Source organism: Aplysia californica, unplaced genomic scaffold, assembly GCF_000002075.1.
Source record: "Aplysia californica isolate F4 #8 unplaced genomic scaffold, AplCal3.0 scaffold00076, whole genome shotgun sequence".
In the NCBI taxonomy this organism is placed as follows: Eukaryota; Metazoa; Mollusca; class Gastropoda; order Aplysiida; family Aplysiidae; genus Aplysia; species Aplysia californica.
Genome location: NW_004797346.1, coordinates 895972 through 918732, shown reverse-complemented (window position 1 = coordinate 918732; position 22761 = coordinate 895972). Strand labels below are relative to the sequence as shown.

General features: G+C 38.2%; 1 protein-coding gene across 3 annotated transcripts in view; it reads right to left on the bottom strand.

Moving 5' to 3' along the window:
• Nucleotides 1-3978: 3978 nt before the first annotated feature.
• LOC101857472 (rhodopsin) overlaps nucleotides 3979-22761 on the bottom strand; it is a 27426-nt gene continuing 8643 nt past the window's right edge. For 2 of the 3 annotated variants that reach the window (XM_035968693.1, XM_005094136.3), the window contains exons 2-4: nucleotides 13746-14319; nucleotides 8544-8677; nucleotides 3979-5871 (exon numbers count right to left, since the gene is read on the bottom strand). In XM_035968693.1, coding sequence (XP_035824586.1) covers nucleotides 4430-5871; nucleotides 8544-8677; nucleotides 13746-13966 — 1797 coding nt within the window. In that variant the 5' untranslated portion in view covers nucleotides 13967-14319 and the 3' untranslated portion in view covers nucleotides 3979-4429. Of the gene's footprint in view, nucleotides 5872-8543; nucleotides 8678-13745; nucleotides 15476-22761 lie in introns of those variants that run through there. The other variant, XM_013080159.2, reaches the window with a different exon arrangement.

The window sequence follows — 22761 nt, the reverse complement described above, 5'->3', positions numbered from 1 at the left end:
TTAAGTGAGCATGGATAGCATTACAAAAAGAGAAAAATAGCAAACATTAGGAACAATAGACGTCAATAAATGAATGAGAATGACAAGAATTCGTAAATAACGTAAAGAGGAATGAAAAACGAATTAAATACATTCCATCAAATTCTTCAATAAAAGGTTAACTGACTAATACATTATTACAGTTTCAATAACATGAATCCAGCTTGTTTTCGTGTTTTGTTTTGCTTTCCTCATTTGGTTGTAGTTTTTTTAAAGGCAAAACTTGAGGCTAGCCAACACATATCTCATGCAAAGTAGTACCTCCGTTCATTTTTAAGGTACGTGAAATAACACAGATTTTCTGTCAAGGCAATGTATATCAATGAGAAAGTACTTTTTTATAATAAAAGATTCCCAAGGCATTGAACGTCTTACTGAGCTACTTTAATACAACTGATAAACGCTCAAAAAGTATAGTAAATTGTATTTGAAAAGGCAGTTGAGAAAAAGGATAAATAGACGGAAAAACAGGTTTGCTGATCGATCTATCAATAGATACAATACAGATAGATAGATAGATAGATAGATAGATAGATAGATAGATAGATAGATAGATAGACATACTATTTTGTGTTTAAGTAAGAGAACCATCTTCGTTAGTAGTGAAAGCAGAGACACACATACACACTTACAGACACACACACACACACACACACACACACACACACACACAAACACACACACACACACACACACACTCACACATGAACACACTAACAAATAAACTTACGAGCACAAAGATATATGTTTACGTGTTTATATATTACTTAGTCAACACTCACATTTTGAATGATTAATAACTATGGAATTTTAACAGAGATAATGACAAAGATAAGAGGGAAAATATATAAATGGAATCCCTTTATCTTTCAGAATTGGCGCTATGATCCTAATAGAAAAATTCATTTATTTAAAAAAAAAGAACCTCATTGGCAGATGTAAATAATATATTGAATAAAATATCAATAATCATAAAATCAATGATATAATACTAATGTTAATAACAATAACAATATAACGATGATAATAATAATGATGAATACAACACCATTGGAGAATTATACCAATGGGAAAACTATTAGTAGTCGTAATAATCATACAGAAGTAGTAGTAAAAATTATAATTGTGATCATATTCAAGATGTGTTATATAATTATCTCGGTTATTTATTTGTCATTGTTTTCATTATTATCAGTTTCATAGTATTATAAAGCAGTAAAATTAACTGTCCAATAACAGTAAGTATAGTACGAATAACAACAGCAACAAAAATAGCAATAATAATAACAATAATAGTAATTGTAATAGCAGTAATAATAGAAATAATAATTGTTATTATAGTAAAGAATAATAATAATAATAACGATATAATAATAATAATAAAAATAATAATAATAATAATAAAAATAATAATAATAATAATAATAATAATAATAATGATAATAATAATGATAATAATGATAACAATGATGATAATTATAATAATTATAGTACATGCAATGATATTAGAAAAACTGTATTTATACAGCGCATATCCATACTCTCCATCGTGCTCTAAGGTCTTTACAACAAATACTATAACAACAAATACTAGTCTAAAAACAAAGAAATAAAAATTATCATAAAAATTGTAATAAAACTTGTATTAAAAACACTGCTAACATTAATAATTATAGTAATGCTGATAATCATCGTTTTAACATAATGAAATAATAATTATTATAACAAAAATACTAATGATAACAAAAAAGTAAAAATAAGTATTTGGAAAAAAACCCAATGACAATAACAATAACATTAATTATAACTACAATAATAATAATAATAATGATAATAATAATAATAATAATAATAATATTGATAATAATAATAATGATAATAATAATATAATAATAATAATAATAATAATAATAATAATAATAACAATAAGAAGAAGAAGAAGAAGAAGAAATTAGAAAATAACATATCGGTATAAGCTATTATTGTAAGAATATAATAAATAACTCTATAAAAAACACCTTCCAAACGGAGAGAACAGATTATTCTTCAAGAAAGGAATGATGATAGACGGCAAGCACTGACAAAGAGTACAACGAAAGAGTTTCCCCAAACATTATTTTCTGGACTGCCTGTTTTTTCTGAATTTCGGGATTATCTTAATTTTAGAATCGCATTGCCGGCACATTGCAGCCTTACTGAAAAGCTGCAAAAGCAAGCTTGTAATGCGATTTTAGGGGGTTGCGAATGTTTCAGCAAGCTTAGTTTTGAGTTAAAATTCCAGACATTTATATAGGTCAGGTCAACCCTAGCTGAATTTCCCCCAAAAGTAATTCCCTGCGAAAGTCTATGAGTTGTTAATAGCATTGTGAACATTTATCTTCTGTGCTATAGGCACGTCGCGACCTAGAGGCCAAAGTACGAGACCAAATTGTTCATCTCTAAAACTAAAAAAATGATTGCTGCAACTTCAATCAATTTCTCTCAGTTCCTGCTTTTTCTCCAGATAGGAAATTTCTGTCACTGATATTTTTTTTTCATCGCGAGGACACATATTCGAAATTTATAAAGTATAAAATACACAGCAGAGTCTGTGCAATGAGACGGTAGCAAGAAGTCAAAATGTCCACACGCTGACCCATTCTCAATTCTTGAGAGTTGCCTTAAACATGTTCAGGATCTTTGGCAAAAAACACAAGAATAAAGATACGTCTTCTAAAAAGTACTGTTCATTGCAGTACAAGAGATGTGATTTTAAGAGGTCATATCTGGCATAACAATAAATATTATGTTAATGAATATATAAATCAGTGAAGTACATTCATAAAAATTTACAAATATATTATAACAATAAATTTATAATCACATGTCTGTATCATTGTTTAAGTACACTGTCGTCGAGACCAACTCAGAGACACACAAATACAGCCACACACACGAATAAACAAATAAACACATAATATACACACCTTACACACATGCATACGCAAACAAGCCTGGATATTTTTCGGCAATCACACATACGCTCTCTCTCTCTCTCTCTCTCTCTCTCTCTCTCTCTCTCTCTCTCTCTCTCTCTCTCTCTCTCTCTCTCTCTCTCTCTCTACCTCTCTCTCTCTCTCACACACACACACTCTTTATCACACAAACACACATTCTTGTTCTCTCTCGTTGTCTCTCTTCTTCTCCATCTAGCCCTCTTTCTATCTCTTTATCTCTCTAACTCTAAGTGAGTGTATCTCTCGCTCTCACTTTTTTCCTCTTCTGCACGTGTCTGTCTATTTTCTTCTCTGCCTCTCATTCTTTTTTTCTCACTCTTTCTCTTTCTCTCTCTCTCTCTTTCTCTCGTACCCAATCTATTTTTCTTTCTGTCTTTTTTGTCTTTCTCTCTCTCACTTTTCTCAGTGTTTCTCTGCTTTATATGCGTTTCTTTCTATCTTTCTATCCCGCTTACCATGACATACTCATATTAGACATAAACACAAAGGCTCAAACAGAGCTATCACATGGTTTGAATGCCTAATTCATGGGCGTCGAGTGAACATCGGCGTCTGACTGTTATGACCATTCACAACAAGTAATACGTTGTAATTCTTTTCTACCACCCCTACCAACAAAAGCAATGGCATTCTTTAAATTTCGATTTACAGAGTAGAAGAGAAGCAGATGGTACGGCTTTGCTTTCAGTCAACTTTGAAGTCGATCCGCTCTATCGTGTGCGCAGACCCTCTAAACAAAAGTGAAATTGATCACTGTGACCCAGACAGCACCACTGGGTACTGAGTATATCATAGCGCGTCACTGACTAGTCTCGAGGGAACAAAACATCGCCCGTTACGGTAAATCCACTTTACAGGAATCATTTTCTCTCCCCAAACTGCCACTTTGACGTCTGGTTTTATTTTGGTTAATGGGATCCTTTAGTTTTGTTTCGTAGTTGGCTTTTGTTTTGTTTTTGTTTTTGTTTTTTTTCTTTCTTTTTTTAAAACTTTAAAAATGTGTTGTTTCTGAAATGATTTGAAGTGACAGGGCAAGGAAGATCCTGTCACTACCCTGAGACCTTAACAAAAAATCACGAATCGTATTACATATGAGGGAGATATATAGATAGATAGATAGATAGATAGATAGACAGATAGATAGATAGATAGATAGATAGATAGATAGATAGATAGATAGATAGATAGATATATACTTAGATATAATGATAGATTGCGTAAAAATGAAAGAGAGAAATCGATAGTGAGAGAAAAAGACAGGGAGAGGGGAGAAAGAGATAGGGTGGGGTCTGAAGGGGAAAGAATGACTGAGAGAGCGAGAAAAGTGAATTAAAGTGGAGGACGGAGAGGGGGGAGGGGTTTGAAGGGAAAAGAAGACAAATCAGCTGGGATATTCATGATCTACTAGGTGTCGCTGAGGAGGTGGATCTTCTTCCTGTTTTGATTCTTGAGGTCTGCTGCTGATGCCTCCTAACGGAATAGCAGCAAGCGAGGTTAGCGATTCTCTTCCTCACTTTAGGATGGCTGATGGAGTACAGTATAGGATTAAACACCATAGACGTCTTGGCAATGAGGCTTGCGGTCAGTGTGTTTTGGTACGTGAGCTGGCTCCGGTCCCCGAACAGTCCAATTATACTCACGGCAAGATAAGGTGACCACGACACTGTGAAAGCAATCAGGAGAAACATAATGATCTTAACAGTCTTCTGCTCGCAGTGCAAGCGGTAGCGATGTTGCTTGACGAATAACGTGCTGCCCAAGGCGAGATTGTAATTGTGGCGAATCGCGCAGAAAACATTCCTGTGCCAGCGGGAAATGCTGAGAGTGGACGAGGACCTCTGGGTTTCTGAAAGCGTTGGTACGGAAGTGTACTTTCTTTGAGGATATCTCACGACTCTTTTTGTTTCGCCATTCGAATGGAATGTTGTTTTGGAAAGGCCGCTCTGATGTAATTCGCTGTATAGTCTACTTTTGTCTTGAGGCACCGTGATTCCTCTTTCCAATTTTTTGTGATTCGAAGACAGACAGCGTAATGGAAGCGTCGTAGACGTGTCGAATGTGTCTTCTGATTGTCGCATTTTCTCACTTAGGCGTGAAATTCGATTTTGTTCATTGGCGGACTTAAACGATTTAAAATACTGTTTGTGATCGAAATGTTTGTCGTTGACATTGCACTTAGAAGAATCTTCAACGTTTGACCCTTCTCTCACAGGCTTGAAAATCTTTGCTAAAGCATTATCCAATAGCTGTTGTTCGTTGCAATTGACATCACGCGTCTCTTCAGCAATGTCGTCACCTTTTGGCACCTCTTCGTTCTTGTAGAACTCACTACCGGTTGAGGAATTTGTCTTAAAGCTGAATCTCCCACCCCCACGTTTATAAAGGCGATGTGACCTGCAACTGTCACTGGAAAAACGCCTTGTTCCCATTGCAATGTGAGAGGACTCCCGTTCCAAACCAGATTTCACTTTACGGACGGCGACCCAAATCCTGAAGTAAGAAAACACCATTAGAGCAAAGGGAAGAACGAAATTCCCAATCATCATCCCTATTACAAAGCTTCGATTTTCCCAGGTACGGGTCAAGAAATCAAATGTACACGTTGTTCTGATACCATCTAGAACGTAGGCGCCCCAACCAAGAATCGGACATAGAGCCCAGGAGATCGAGTACGCCCACACCGAGGCGACAGCGATACTTGTGACACACTTTGGTAGTTTTTGGCCTGGAGTAGGACGTCTGACTACTGCCCAGTAGCGATCAGCTGCGATTACAGCCAACGTGTTTATGGTTACTAGGCCGGCTATGGCTGTCAGAAAGGCGTACATTTGGCACACTGTGGAGAGAAAGAAATTGATAGGTTTCAATTTTTAGAGTTATTCACATCGAGAATATAATGAAAGTAAAAGTATTGTCTTATGGATTTTAAAAAAAGTATATCACTTACTCTAGACAGAATCCCTGAAACATGTATTGTGTGATTTCAATCAGGAGTTTTCTTTTCACTATGAAATAAGACCGTATAATTAAATACGGTTTTCGTGTGATAATATATGTCAGTGTTTTTGATTCAATTGTCAGCACTGTTCTTAAATCAGACAGTACACTGCACACGTTCGTAGCTGAAGCACGAGACCAATTAATTGCAAGTTCATAGTTTTCAATGGTATTCAAAATGTATCGTATTCCCAAATTCTGAATGCCTTACTAACTCGATGCATACTTGTTGCCCATTAGAACAACTCAAAATAATACTAAGACCGCGATGAGAACAATAACATACTTCACTGCCTGCAAAAGGTACTTGTGTCTCTAGTGTAACTTTACACTGTTAAACCTCCGAGACCAACACGGAATGGGTGGGATATTGTTATGTGGGAATACAACTTCTACCGTATACGTTCAACGCACAGGACATGGATATTGTTCCTATTTTTGAAAAATGATATCCAACCATAATATGGGCAAGTGGATGGTTGGCGGGTGCTCTGGTGTGGTTTATTCCTTCTTTCCAATCAAACCTCTGCTATTTTCCTGAACTCTCCTCCTTCTTTTTTGTGCTTGTTACTCTCTTGTTACTCTCTCATCTTAGGCACTTATATGACCTTATACTGTTGCAAGTGCCGTGAAACACTTACTAAAACTAAACACTAGTATGGGCTAGAGAAGCTGATTTGAATTCCCTTGAATTCGAATAAAGTGTTAATAACATCGCGTAGCCTTCTGTGGGGAGGGATACGGGACGAGATGCGCGGCTGTTAGGGTCAATGCGAAAGACAACGAGCATTCATTTGTGTTACCTGTTAATTACTATGCACTATGAATGTTATTGTGGTGACTGCTATTTCGATACGTTTTTTGCTGGAATTATCTAGGAGGAAGAGAAAACACTTACACTGTTATACATTTTTTTAAACGACAGTCATAAATGCATATCCAACAAATGTAGCGTTCCTCTAATAGCTATTATGATAAACATAATATTCTAATATCGATGATTACAGAACGGATATGATGGTACAATTACACTTGGGAATCATTTTGCTCTGTATCTGAGGTCAGATGCCAAATTTTAATTATGCCACTGTTGAATTCCGTTTGATAACATTATACGTTTTGGACGCTTAGATTTTATAACCATATTGTGGCATCAAGCACACGCACACCTCACTTATGTCTACTGGATTTTTAAGCTCTAACAGTAGTGAGTAGTTATTATGCTGTGTCTTACAGATGAAAGATAAACCTCATTTCGTGACTAACAAGCCCTTCATACGTCGGACAGAAGATTTGTCTAGGTTGTGACAAGACAAATCTCCTTATCGTGGGCCTGCTCAGGTGTTGAGACAAGTCAACGGACAAGAGAAGCTTTCTCGGCTGCTGAGACTTTGCTAACCTAGAATTTAAAAGTTCTATTTGCTCAGTACCAAGTTTTGAGAAAATTGACTTTAGAAATGTTGAGTTTCACCGCATTTTAAGCTTTTTCGAATGCCATTCTTTTTATATCTTGGTAACGACTCGGGATAGTCTTAGAATTTTGATAGAGCATATAGAACGTTTGGTTTGTGTTCACATGGCTTAGTAACTCAAAACAGCCCAAAAAGTCAGATAGAACCTTGTAATTCTCAGGTAACGCCTTGTCTGTAAGCTAGAAGAGTTTCCTCAGCTCTTGAGACAAGTCTGTGAACTAGTAGACAGACTTAATCAGCAGTATCTGTCATTAAGCAAAGGAAAGTACTTGATACCACGATATGTCGGCTTATACTTAGCATCAATAGTGAACACCCCCTCCCCGACCCTACCTGCAAATTGTCAGTAAAACCCTGTTAAAAAAGAAGGGACCCTTTAGGGAAGGGGTAGTATGTGCGTAGATTTTTAGTTTTAGTTTTTTTAAAGTGGACTTGCAAAAGGAAACATCAGTGCGTATATAAAAGCCAGGCTGGTTGAGAGCTTGGAGGGAGAGGGGTTCATTCTCTGCACCGATTTGGATTCCTTACGACAGAATTGAAATTGCTGTCAGGATTACATCCTAGCTTTTTAAATGGTTCATACTGATATGTGAACATCTGTACTTATCTTGTCCAACAATTCAATCTCTGTTCTTTGGTGATAAACAGTGGCCACCGCGCCATATCTAGCGGGATATGCGGCACCTTAACAATAAAGGATTACTGACTATAGAATACAGGAAAAGAGTAAACTACAATGTCAGAACGAGTACAGCAGTTGGTTTCTAGTGAGTTTTCTGTTATGAATTGCAGCTGATTTCGACGGGCGTCATTGTCAGAGGCCATTGAAAATAAATCTGTCTGTATTGGTTATGGAAATAGTATATCATCACCACCATGTTCAATCATCTTTCTTTGACGGGTTTTGACATGGACAGAATAAGAATAGAATTATATAATACAAATATTTATCAAGGAAATCTCTTTCACAAACACACCCTCCCTCACATACGCACAGACACAAACAATCAGACATCGTTGCAATTCCAGTAATAACTACCTTGTCGACCATAAGGCCACTCGCCGTAAAAGCTGGCGGCTGCAAGAAGGGGGAAATCGATCAGACACATAAGAAGATCACCAACGGCCAGATTGATGATCAGAATATTGGATCGTGTTCGAAGGTCCTTGAACCTGCCAAGGAGAAATAAATGGTTATCATCATCGGTATTCTCATCATTATCAACATCATTACAATTATCACAGTTTCCTTGTCGACGTTTGTGTGAGGACATAAAAGAGAAAGAGAGTGTGTGTGCGTGTGTGTGTGTGTGTGTGTGTGTGTGTGTGTGTGTGTGTGTGTGTGTGTGTGTGTGTGTGTGTGTGTGTGTGTGTGTTGATTGGAAGGAGGAGGGGTGATATACTTTTTTCTTTCTACTTCTTTACGAGGGTGAATTGTCCTCATCTGCTCCCTGGCAAACAGACTGGCCTTGAACGGGAGAGGTCGTTCAGAACTGCAATCGAACTAACGAAAACACAACAACATAATGCTTATCAATTCCCCATCATCAATAAAATGCCATCAATAAATGAAACACTTCTTTAATAGCTGCCTTCCCACCCTGCACATTCATCCTGATAAGTCTACTATGAGCCGGTTTTATAGCATAATGATGTTGAATATTTCATAGTCTCTTCCCATTCTGCCCCGAAGTGTTCGCAAGAGAATATAATGCACTGGGCGGTAACCCTTTTCAGAAAAAGTCGTATGGCTTACCAAAAAAAACAGGTTTGCAAATATAATAGACATTTGTTCCCTAATCTATCAGTTCCGATAGCTTGTTTTTTGCCTTCTCCATCCCAGCACCTTCCTCCTCTACTATATCATCCCAACTCCCCCCCCCCCCCTGTGAAGGGGTTAGGTGCCAAGATGACGCATGCAGAGAACGTGATTTCGATTTCAGTGTCCGCGTAATTGAGTATCTGAAGCTTTCTGTTGATAAAAAAAAAAATCCATTTAACACCAGACTGGGCTTGACAGGCAAGGTCAATCCCTGCCTCTTAAATGATCTAGATCTAGCATGTGTCGTTGGGGGCGGATAACCGCCTTCGTATTATTTTATGAGGAATGTCTTGTTTTACAAGTCGTGTTTCTACCTCTCTTTTTTAAATTCTACTATGTTACTTGTACTTCATTTTGTTCTATGATATCGCGTTCGCTTGCTATGATGCCTATTCTCCAACCAAGTAAGTAAGTAAGTAAGTAAAGCTTCCTTCTCTTCTCTTTCAGTTCGCTGCTTTAACATTATGTAGCCAACTGGTTCTCTCTGGCTCCCAACCGTAAGGTCGTGGGTTCCAATCCCGTCAAGGTTCCGACATTGTGTCTTTAGGAAGGGTATTTCATACGAATTTTCCTCACTTCACAAAGGTAAAACCGGGTTACGGCTATGGACAGCAAACGATATTGTCAATTTGTTAGTATTTGAGTACTTACACTGTATACTCACGGGAAGCAAAAAATATTTCTGAGGGCTCCTACGGCCTGCTGGGGTAGCAATATTATAGTCTAAAGAGTATAGAATTTGTTTCCGGCGGGGATATGTGCTATACAAATGATATTTGTTATTTTATTATTTGTGAGACGTCGTGGTGAAATCAGGCGCTCGTTAAAAAAGGACATCCGAGAAATCGGTATTTTTCGGCCAGTTTGGAATTTTTTTCTCGAATTGTTTTTAGCTCAACAGCTTGCATGTCCTTTCAAAATCACTTACATGTGTGGATTTTATGGAAAAAAACGATGATTAAAAGCACAACAAACAGTTTCCAGGGACTCTTAAGCTATGGAAGTCACTAAACTTTTGCGGCCATTTTCTCGCTAATTTTACCTCCGAAACCAGGTGACCTCACATCCTTCAATTGCAAATATCTCGACATCTGTTCAAATGAACAACTTTTAAAATGATGCCCCCCCCCCCTCAACCCTGCCTCTTCCTTCTCCGTGTCTTTGTTCACTTTTTCCTCCTGCTCCCTCTTTTACTATTGTTGCTGCCCCCATTCTTTCTGCTATTCCTTCCCACCGCCCTCCTCCTCCTCCTCCTCTTCCTCCTCCTACTCCTTCTCATCCTCCTCCTCCTCCTCACTTCCTTCCTCCTACTCCTCCTCCTACTCCTCCTCCTTCTCCTCACTTCCTTCCTCCTACTGCACCTCCTACTCTTCATTTCCATCCTCCGTATTTCTCTGTTCCTCCTCCTCCTCCTCCTCCTCCTCCTCCTCCTCCTCCTCCTCCTCCTCCTCCTCCTCCTCCTTCCTTCCTCCTCCTCCTCCTCCTCCTCTTCCTCCTCCTCCTCCTTTTCATCCTTTTGCTCCTTTTTCTCCTCCTCCTCTTCCTTCTCCTTTTCTGTCTTTTTTATCTTCTCTTCTTCCACCTCCTCCTCCTCCGTTTTTGCATCCCCCAACGGTATATGGTTTTACTTTATGCTTCATTCTTTCCTCTTTTCTTTGCAATTGACCAACATAATTCAGGTCTGCACTAACTACAAAGATTATATGTGAAGGGTACTGACAAAATGAGTTACTTTTCAGATTCGAGTCCTATGAAAATAGATACATCACGCATATAGGTGGAGTTTTGACAATTTATAAGTATGACATAATAAAAGGCATATTATAGTTAAAGAATACGGCATCAATACAATATCTACAAATTTGACACTAGGTGTACATTTTTGGCCAATATCTCCATTTGTGGATTGCGAAAAGTAACTCATTTTGTCAGCCCACCTCACATATTATGTATAACTAGACGAGTCTCTGGGGATCACAAGTGCTATCCTATTTGAGACAACTTCACTAACGGGTTCTTCACTATAACAATCTTTAGGCTACAGCCTTCTTTTTTATTCAAATCTAATTTTTTAGATATATTGCATTTTTTTAAATTATTTGTTACCAGAAAAAAACTTAGTAATACCCTAAAAAATCCCAACGCTTGAACTATCCCAATTGGGAGCAACTAAACTGTTTTATCCTAAATGTTTCCATTTTCCAGGAAAAAAAACACGATTGACTTGCTACTTCTTTATCCTGCGTAAATGGTGTTTGTATCTTTAAACATTATTTCCTTGATATTTTTCCTTGATAGAAGCATACCGGTTTGACGCAAGGTGTGCCGTTAAGTACTGGCTGATCCAAATAAAAAAGCTGTACAAATTTTTTTGGTAAATATTTTCCTCCACACTGAAGTTTTTCGTTTCAAATTTGGAAGTCAAAGGAATTTGTCTGATATTCATTTCAGATAAATCCACAAAATAGTTTTGCTCTTCATAGAGAATAAAAAATACCCCACTTTCAGCAATTCCCCATTTTTGTAGCTTTGCATTGGGCCTACCACTAAAAATTCTAACTACAGCAGTCTATCAGGCCAACAGAAGTTTGCAGATAGTTTTTCTCAAATTTCCTTTTTCCTACTGAGATCATGGTTAAGATCAGTAAAGAGCAGAGAGCTTTTTGTATTGAACATTTCCTCACGACCAACTCATTTCGTAAGTTTCGCACAAGGTACGGAAATAACGTTAAAGTGCCCTGAAGGCCTTCTTTGATGTCAAGGGTGAAAATGGCCCTTCGGTTAGGACCTGTAGAGAATGACAACCCAAAATACCTAGACAAATCGACCATTTCAGGTCAAACACACACCGTTAGCACCCCTTTAAACGTTACCAGGATGCAGAATTCAGTAGATGAGCCCTATGAGGCCTCTGTCCGTAGATGATGCCTTCAGCAATGACTTTTCTACATCTCAGTGGTCCACATTCTCAAAGCATATACTCCATCAATGCTGTCTACTTGGTCAACCTCACCACCCCCACCCCCCCCCTCTCCTTATTGTCTCTAGAAACAGCTCCGTACAGTAAGGGGTACAGTGTGTGTGGCTTTGAGTACTCATGGTTGAGTGAATCATTGCTTTTGGCCAACACTGAACGTGACGAACGACGCGTTCAAATGTGTCAAGTCCAAAAGAGGACATATAGACCATTGGTTCTCGGAATTCCAGAATTTAAAAACTATTTTTTTAATTTCTGTAGGAGAAAAGAAATTTAATTTGAAGGTTACAAGATCGGAAAGATTAGGTTTCTGGAAATGAAAGAAAAAAACAACTAAACCAATCATCCTAACTTTCCTTACAAGATCTTTTAAATTGGTTCATTTTGCATTTATAGGTGGTTATTACGAGTATAAAAGTCATTTCCGTTTTTGAAATAGGTTTATTCTTTGTATTGTGTCAAACAATTTCCTTTTGAATGAATTACATCTGTTTCAAATTACAACATTCTAGTACAAATTGTGTGCAAAATGTTTAGAAAAAAAATGTTGTACAGTTATTTTTGGGATCACCCTGTATATTGTCGTTTTTCTCTTGAATAAATGTCTAAAATATCATTTCGTGAAATTTAATGCTATATTTCCTTCATCTTGGTTTTAATCGGTGTAAAATGTTTGGGCTGAATAATTAGGAAACCATAATTTGAAAAAAGAATGTTTCATATTTATCAATTGGCCTCTGTGTATTTATGCTCTTCTAGTGTAGCCCTTTTCCTATAGGCACATAAACATCCAGCTCAGTTCACATCACCACCTTAGTTAATGCACACAGACTGGTGGTTGCAACTCGGGGAGAAGCTCTCAAACGGCAAAAGGAGAGATGTGAAGATCAACAGGGAGCTAAACTTCACTATTTTAGGAAGATCAATTCATGTGCCATAACCTTTATCGGTGTAAAGGTGGTCATTTTTTCCTTCTCTTTACATGCCATTTTATTTAAATTATGTTGATATATGAGCAGATAATATCATCTTGTATATAACAATAAACATCCCCACTCCAAGACAACAACATAAACAAGAAGAAAGCAACAACTAATCCTCCGATAATCGTTTTCGTGGATCATACTTTCGCAAGAACATAACCTGCCCAGGAAGGGGTTACAGCTTCGACCCCCAAATTGCCTCCAGCGAGACTGTTTCGGCTTTGACAAGACAGAAGTTAAACGTATACGTATACAGTTTTGGTCCAGACGAATATGGAAGCCCTATCATAGCCATATTATGTTGAAGGGAAAGTCAATAACAAGACTATTGTTTCTATAGTCCTGTATCATCAGCGTCGTTAGCTGTGTTAATGGTATCAATCCTTGCCCACCGCCAGGGCAATCACAGAGTCAGTCAGTTCTGACGCAGTCAACAGATGAAACACAGGCTGAACTCACCGGATGCAGGTAATGATCACAAGGCTGTTCCCACACACGGCCAGGACGCCAACCAGAGTAATGAACACCCCCACGGAAAGGTGAACGCCCTCCGGAGCCTCCTCATGCTCCAGCCAATGAGGATGCAGTAGTTCATGGTACGGCTGTGACGTCAGGCTGGAACTAACGTTCATCGTCACAACGCCGTTAGTGCTTGGGCCAGCCATTTTGGCCCAGTTCATTAGATGTCTGATGCTGAAAATATCTCGCACTTAAACTCGGGGACCTTTGGGAGAGCCATTGGAAGGAGAGATTTTGGAAAACTACTAACCGTGTTTCTTTCTTTTAAGTTGCTTTTTTACAATTTTGTTTTTTCTTCTTAAGTCCATTCCACTTTCAGTTCTCAATCGAATGTCCCTTCTTAAGTATCCTCTTGAGCACTTATTTGCTTAGGTGACAACACCGTTATTTGTCATGTTGTACGGTTAAGAGCTACAGAGTTTTAAAATGATGCAAATGCAGTGAGCTGAAACAGCTTTCTCAACTCCAAACTTTCAGGAGGCTGGAGCCTGATTTACTTGCGTTGGTACTTGATCTGGGAAAAGAAAAAAACATCACAGAAGGTCATAGCCTGATCTTGAAATGAAAATAAATGCAGAAACAGACACATATTGGAATAATGTTTCCCTTTCAGCGCGAGTTAGCCCTGACACACTTGGTCAAAGCAACCCGTTTTTCTTGTGATCTCTATCTTTTATTTCATTTTGATATACTTTGCTCGAAACCTGCTCCGATTTCTCTTTCTGGGTTGTTTTCGATTTCATATGGTTTCAACTAGCTTCTAAACTTAGAGAGATCATTTCAAAAAATAGGAATATACAAAATAGTTCATTTCTGTCAGAACTGTTATCGAACAAAACGTGTGCCAATTAATGTTAGGTGGATTACGTCATACTCGAAAGAAAAAAACCAAACAAACAAACAAACTACAAACACATACACACACACACCCGCACGATAAATGTGAAATTTGCTTCTGAGGATGTTTCCGCAGGGGAGAGTACTCTTACAGAAACATCAATCACTACCGGAAGCTCTTGCATCAGGTCCGGACACGCCGGTTCCATTACTCGGTTTTGTTCTTGACCTTCTTACGAGGACGATGAACCCACACTGTATTCTCTTCCACGAACAATTGAACAGCTGATCTTGGACGAGGATTTATCTCATCATGTCTTTCAGACTTAAGAAATTCGGTCAGTAATTTTTTTTCATAATATCTCTATCAACAATAGATTTATGATTTTTTCTTTTGAAATTTTTAATCCTGTTTTTCCATCTTACCCTACTTCAGTATAAAAGAAAAACGCGACAAAATAGATGTTAGGATAAAGCTGGGTTGTATATTATATGTAAATTAATTCATCTTTTTAGACAACAAACATCCCTTGTTCCCTCAAATAAAAACATCAGTCAGAAGTAAAAGACCTAAGCGTCTGATCTGTAACAAAGAAAGCTATAGATGGTTATTTTTACCATAATCTATCAAAATGCTTCCATCTTAACCATCTTGTACAAGTATACTTACGACCATAGAGCACGCATCAAAATAACATTGGGGTGTATCTAACTTACGATTAATATTGTTTACATTGCTGCTCTTTTATATTATTCATGAGATTGTAAGCCTACGTGTGTGTGCGCGTGTGTGTGTGTGCGTGCGTGTGTTCGTGTGTGTGTGTGTGTGTGTGTGTGTGTGTGTGTGTGTGTGTGCGTGCGTAGTCGCGGTGAAACACCAAACCAATGTGTCAGGATCTGGACAATAAAGATGTATCTTATCTTATCTTAAAAGCGTGGCAGGCTTTTGACTGAAAAGGAAAACGTTGAGAGATGATATTGTTTGCATGTTTGTAACTCAGAAAAGAAAATGTTATCCCCCCTCCAAAACACACACACACACACACACACACACACACACACACACACACACACACACACACACAAACACACACACACATACACACACACACACACACAGTGACACATCATAAAAGATATATCGATAAATAAAACCACGATTTTAAAACACCAATGCGAGGAGTAGGTTGCCTGTCCTACGTAATATTATTTATTCTTTATACAAAACAGTGGGTGTGTATAATATATTACAGTTAAGCTATCCCTTAACTGCAAACCCAGCATTTCCATATGTTTACGTGATCTAGATATAAACAATGCTATACTTAAATATGTTTAATCAGTCAAGCGATATGTAGGCAGTAAACCATGACCGTAAATAAAAATACAATTTGATCATGCGTATAGACGATAACAGCCCCCAGCAAAATGCATCACTAATAAACACACAGGGGAGCTAACAAAATAAAACAATAATTATACTTTGGTCTTACTTTGGTTTTTATTGAGGGAAATAAAGGAGCTCAACGCACCATGTCGTCTAAATGCATATTGTCAAGTATCGCCGAGTAAGTGCCCGGAGGACCGGGAAACAGCAACACTGCTTTTTTAGTGCGAGAAAAAAATGCTAGGAGAACAATGACTGTTCTAAGCGATAACCTCATCATGATGGTATTAGTCTCTGTATAGAGTTCCGAGCTGGGACGCAGAAGCCCTTTGAAGCCCAAGTAGCGTAAAATCAGCAACAGATGTTCATGGCTGTTGTTTACATATTTTGAGTTTGGGAAGTCAAACTCCTTGCTTTCATGTATCAAATTTTTGCACTGCCCAAGTTTCCATGATGCGTCCGTCTCTGACAGTGGACTGCCAAGCGTGAGCAATCAATATAATTCTTTTTCGCCATCCTTTACCTGACTTTCCTTTAATCTGCACTCTTACTAAGTGACAAACGGTCTGTAAACAAGATTACTTTTTACTTGGCTATCAGAGCCAATCTAACCCAAAAACCACAGAAATCCATTTCCCCCATCAACGTCGTATTCACCGGTACAGAAATAAGAGCGAGTACATGGTCACAAAACATGGACAATCAGAGACCACTGTGAGTGTGACTGGTAAGGGCGCAGGGACCCGCAGACTAAACAGGGATGCGTTAGACTGAAATTGGGGTTGAGATTCGGGGATCGATGCTAGTATTTCTGTGGTGTCCCAGGACGAGGCCTGGCCGAAGCCATTTTTCTCGGCTGTCGTTCAACGAATTATCTAGGGCAGCTGTGGGGGCGCGTCCAGTTGGCCCTGTCCTAACTAGGTACTGTAATTAGCTGAAGAGAGAGAGAGAGAGAGAGAGAGAGAGAGAGAGAGAGAGGGGGGGGGAGAGAGAGATAGAGAGAGAGGGAGAGAGAGAGAGGGGGAGAGAGATAGAGAGAGAGAGGCCGGGGGGAGAGGGAGAGAGAGGGAGGGAGAGAGAAAGAGACAGACTGACAGACAGACAGACAGACAGACAGACAGACAGACAGACAGACAGACAGACAGACAGACAGACAGACAGACAGACAGAAAAACAGACAGACAGACACATAAACATAAATAGAGAGAGAATGAGAGAAAGAAATAAAGAAAGAGAGAGATGGAGAGAGAGAGAGAGAGAGAGAGAGAGAGAGAGAGAGAGAAAAGAGAGAGAGACATAATGGTACTACTACTACTACTACTACTACTACTACTACTACTACTACTACTACTACTACTACTACTACTACTACTACTACTACTACTACTACTACTACTACAACTACTACTACTACTACTACAACAACAACTACTACTACTACTACTACTAGAGATAATAGTGATAATAGTGATAATAATAGTAGTATTAGTAGTAATGTATTACTCCTTTCGTTTTTGCGGGCTGTTAATTTAGCTTAAGATAAACTAACGGTTGTCTTCATGCAGCTTCTTTCATGGCTAAATCCCCTGTTTTCCTTTCGTCTTTGGCGCTTCTAAGCTTTGTTATACAGTACAGTTCCTGCCTTTATCATTTTCTTCCATGATTCCGTCCTCAGCTATTTCTTCCCAGATGCTGACATCTACTCCAAACTTTGATAATCTGTTTCTACAGGTATTTTGTACCTCAATTTTGGCCTTCCTGTTGGTCTCTTTCTCTGGGCAAGTTCTAGTTTTGACTAAGCTAAATGCCTTGGCTCGACTGTATGGAGAACGTACCTTGCACTATTTGCACGAGCCCCCTCTTGGTTTTGCTGATTTAATACAAAAGAGTGACGAGGTCAATACATTTGGAATGGGTAAAGTTGCAGGCCCTGCCAGAAGATAGTTCGGATCATTCCTCCCTGTCGACCGCCTTCGGGACCGACCCCCTTTTTGTAAGGTTTACTAGCTTAACTTTTCATACTCCCGTATGCATATACAAGGCAGTAGGAACAGCTGCAGGTAGTACTATCTGCTGTCTTCATGGTAGCAGCCCATAAGTAAAAATAATAATCATAATAATAGTTATACCAGGTTTGCATTTACATACATACACACACACACACATACATACATACATACATACATACTTACATACATACATACATACATACATACATACATACATACATACATACATACATACATACATACATACATACATACATACATACATACATACATACATACATGCATGCATGCATGCATGCCTACATACATACGTACGTACATACATCCATACATACATCCATACATCCATCCATCCATCCATCCATCCATCCATCCATCCATCCATCCATCCATCCATACATACATACATACATACATACATACATACATACATACATACATACATACATACATACATAGACAGACAGGCAGACAGACAGACAGACAGACACAGACAGATATACATACATATAAAAGAATGGACAGATTACTATGTCTGAAGTTTTCAAAAGAATGAACACGACATAAAATGGATGGACACCAAAACCACGTGTCGGATCGTGTGACCCAAAATGTGCTGGGAAACGTTGAGTAAAAAAATAGGAGACCAACTCCTTCGTAATGATGGAACGGTGATCATCGATTACTGTCTGGGGAAAGGGATGGGACTAGCCGTCTGAAGAAGAAAGGAGACTGAAACAGGTCAACGGAAAACATCTAGACAGAAATTATTTTGTCTACTTAAAAGATAAAGTAACACTCTTTTTTGGTACGTCTTAGAATAATTCGTTGGGTTTTTTTAAATTTTGGAGAAGTGACAGGCGGTTTTTAAATACTTTTTTACTTGTTTGCTTTGGGTTTTTTAAAATTATATGTTATCTTTTTTTATATTCTATATCGTCGGTTTGAGGTGGGTGAGAGGTACATTTTTTTCATTCTCATAAAGGTTTCATGCTCGATCTACAATACACCAATTCACATGTTTAAAGCAAAAGGATGTGCCCAAGTAAGGGGATCAAACGCCCGAGATTTGCGACCAACAACGATCACTTTGGTAAGGTTGACGCGCACATTGTTTATCAATGTATGATTCTTTGTCTGGTCAGTTGGCGACACCAGGTACTGTGATATTTGGCCGCTTGCACTGTATGCTTCCCAGGAAGTTGAGGTTGTTTGAGAATACTCTCAGGTCTGTTGGGGTAATATTATAGATTGTGAAGCTATTAGAGCTTGCTGTTGAACTGGGATTTGCGCTATGCAAATGCTATCTATTATCATAATAATAATAATAATAATTATTATTATTATTATTATTATTATTATTGTTATTATTATATTTGTACGTGACAAACAAATGAGGTGCGGGAAATTGAGGATTATGTCTAAAGGGATTTAGTTATAAACCCATTGGCATTGCAACTGAAAATTGGAAAACAGGAATACTAATTAATCGAAAATCTAAGTAAAACATCGATGTAAACATCAAAGGAGATGTAATACGTGGGAAGTGAAACTTTTTTGTACTAGATTCTGGGTGCACTTTGCAACGGTCGTTCGACTTTGTGTGCTTAATCTGTTCTAGCGAGTCTGTGCCAGCAGGCACCTCTGCTATTAGAGCTAAGTGAATATCCTTGTCCTCCTTCATGGGGGACAGACCGTAACGTTTTTACCATGTATATGAAATATTTGTTCTACGAGGTAATTGCATATAACACGGGGCTAGTTCCTGTGAGTTAATGTTGATGTAAGCCCAACCTGTTAAACTTTCTTTTAAAAACGTATAGTACCTAGGAATGGGTGTGTGTAAACCACAATGGTACGGAGTATTTGGCAATATAGCTTACAAAGTTGTCTTTCCTGCAAGACAGCAAAGTATTTTCCCTTGTAATTGTATTTACTGACAAATTGGTGTACTGATTGATTGATTTGTTGTTTAGTTAGTTGGTTCGTAAGTTAGTTGGTAGGTAGGTAGGTAGGTAGGTAGGTAGGTAGGTAGGTAGGTAGGTAGGTAGGTAGGTTGGTTGGTTGGTTGGTTGGTTGGTTGGTTGGTTGGTTGGTTGGTTGGTTGGTTGGTTTGTTGGTTGGTTGGTTGGTTGGTTGGTTTGTTGGTTGGTAGAGTTTGTATGGAATATAACGTTTTAAGACTGAAACAAAAAGCTGGTATGAATTTCAATATCAAAATTACTTCACCATCAGGGGTATTACAGCTATCATGTTTGGTTTGGTAAAACCCCAAAAAATCTACTTTTTGCTAAACATCCAGACTTGATTACCGTTAGCATTATTAGAGTGAGGTCAGAATAAGATCTGAGAGCTATAAAAAGACCTCCTCAAATGACAGATGCCAGTCTCAACAGACGTTTCCGGGCTCATGACAACCCGGAGCGCAACTACAGACAGGAATTTCCATTTCTTCGAACTCGTTGTTCTTTTTTGTAGCTAACTTAGTCAGTTTTAGTTGGGGGGGGGGGTTGGTGACGTGTTTGTTTATGCTAACATCCCTAAGGCAACAGAGAGCTTCAAGGCAGCAGTCGCAGAAAGTTCGTTGTCTTCGACACGACCTTTCAAATTCTAAAGTTGGCTTGTACGGAAAACAAAGACACAAATAACAGACAAGTAACAAGACAGCTTGGGCATTGTAATTGCCATCTACACCGTCCATAATAATTTCGTTAATTTGCTGGTGACATTTTTCAACTTATTTTTTTTTTCTAATTTCAAATGCGATGACCTTTTCAAACTCTAATGTCAACCAATGAAAGGGGAGCTCACAAACCACTTCCTCCCAAATACCCTTCATTTTTACTTTGACATTCAATGATTATGACATGGAAAAGAAGTGAAAACAAAACAATGACCTGGAACCCCCCCTTCCCCCTTCCACCCTTTTCACACTTCGTGTTTTTGTTTGTCTAGATTGTGTTTTTTTATTTCTCCAATGCCGTGACAATAAGTTCACATTATTTGATCTTTTCCAATAATCATACTGCTCTTTAACGTGCTGGATGACAGTGCAAACCTTCCTTTTTGCACAACAGAAACGTACTATGTACTAAGAAATTCTCACAGTAATGTGCAGAAAGCATTGTTGGGGAGACAATAATGAAATCCCAAAAATGTGGCTTGGCGCACCTCAAAATAAATGACAGAGCAAATGAAGAGTACAAGGGGGAAATTGTTTATACTATGTCATGTTTCTACGGTCTTTTTTTTTGTTAGTAGAGGATTTTACGGCGCTCGCAACTACTGTCTGAAAGTTTTAGTTTCAAAGACTTCTGACTTCTTTTATGTGTAGAATTCTACTAATTGTTTCATATATTAAAGTTATTATTGTGATGCACAATGGGGATTTGAGAAAAAAAGAACTGTTGTTTGGACATCACAACTGCCTCGTATGTTGTCTCTAACACTATCGTTAACACAATAAACAAGTGACGAGTCAGGCTTCTTTGATCCTGTCTATCGGGGCCAACCTGGTCCTTAGGGAGGATTTTGGGGAACAAATACGAGATAGACTTTGGCACTGGGGATTCGAACTCCCTTCTTGTCTCTCTGAAACAAGCCACAACAATCGTGTCTAAATTAGTAAGAACAACCACATTGCCTCTATTTTTAACAAAACTCCTTTGGCTCCCAACAACAAGTTGTACAACATTTCGTGTTTGTAAAGAAGATTATTGATTTTACAGAACAACTGGACTTTGTTTTGACACCTAGATAATTAGTCCTTCTTTCTCATAGTACTCTTTTCATTTTGTGATGTGCATATCGTCATCAATTTAATGTGCTGTGGTAGTATGAATTTTTTCTTGTGTGTTTGCACTAGTATAAAGAGAATTATATGTATGCGTTTTTATTTGCTTCTGTTTTGGCAAAACTGAAGGTGTTTTTAAGCGCCTAGAGCCCTGTGTTGTACGGGAGTTAATGCTATAGAAAGTACCTCATTTGATATTTTCATTATTATCAATATTGATAAGGCAGCAGTAGAGAACCTTTCTAGTACATCACATGCTAGGAGCGATTGTGATATCGTTTCTTTTCCTCGATATGCATTCTTTGCGCAAAACACGTGTATATCGACTATTGCCAAAAAAGGAAAAAAAAAAACACTAACAAAAAACAATGAAACATTTTTTTTCATGTGTGAGTGTTAAGAAACGTAAACCGTAGAGAGACTAAAAGTGAACTTTCCAGTCACTCGGTTTTTTTTTATTAGACTAGAACTTTGTAATATTTACACATGATTAAATTCGGCCTTTGGCCAATCTCTTTTTCCTTCTGGCTTTACGATCTCGAGCGCACTTTTTTGTGATTAATTCTGACTCTCACGTCGATGGTCCCGCGAGGGTTCGCCTTAGATATCATAACATTTTGTGACCTAGAGGGATTTATTTCTGTTTATGGAGAGCAAAAAACGTCTATATTTTGTCCTTTGCACTTTCCCTCTGCTCTTTATTCTCCCCACAATCCTTTAAGATTGCCCGCCCACAGATTAAGCACGTTTTGCTTCGAAAAAATTGCGTCAGAAACTGTCCTTTTTTGTCTCGAGACGTTAGGGAAAAAGTATGCGCCTGCAGACAATGAATATTACATTTTATGCCGTTAGCAGTTTCATCGGAGTTTGTTTCTGCCAGCAATTAATTGTAAATCCGTGCACAGGAAAAAGCTAAAGAGCACAAATAAA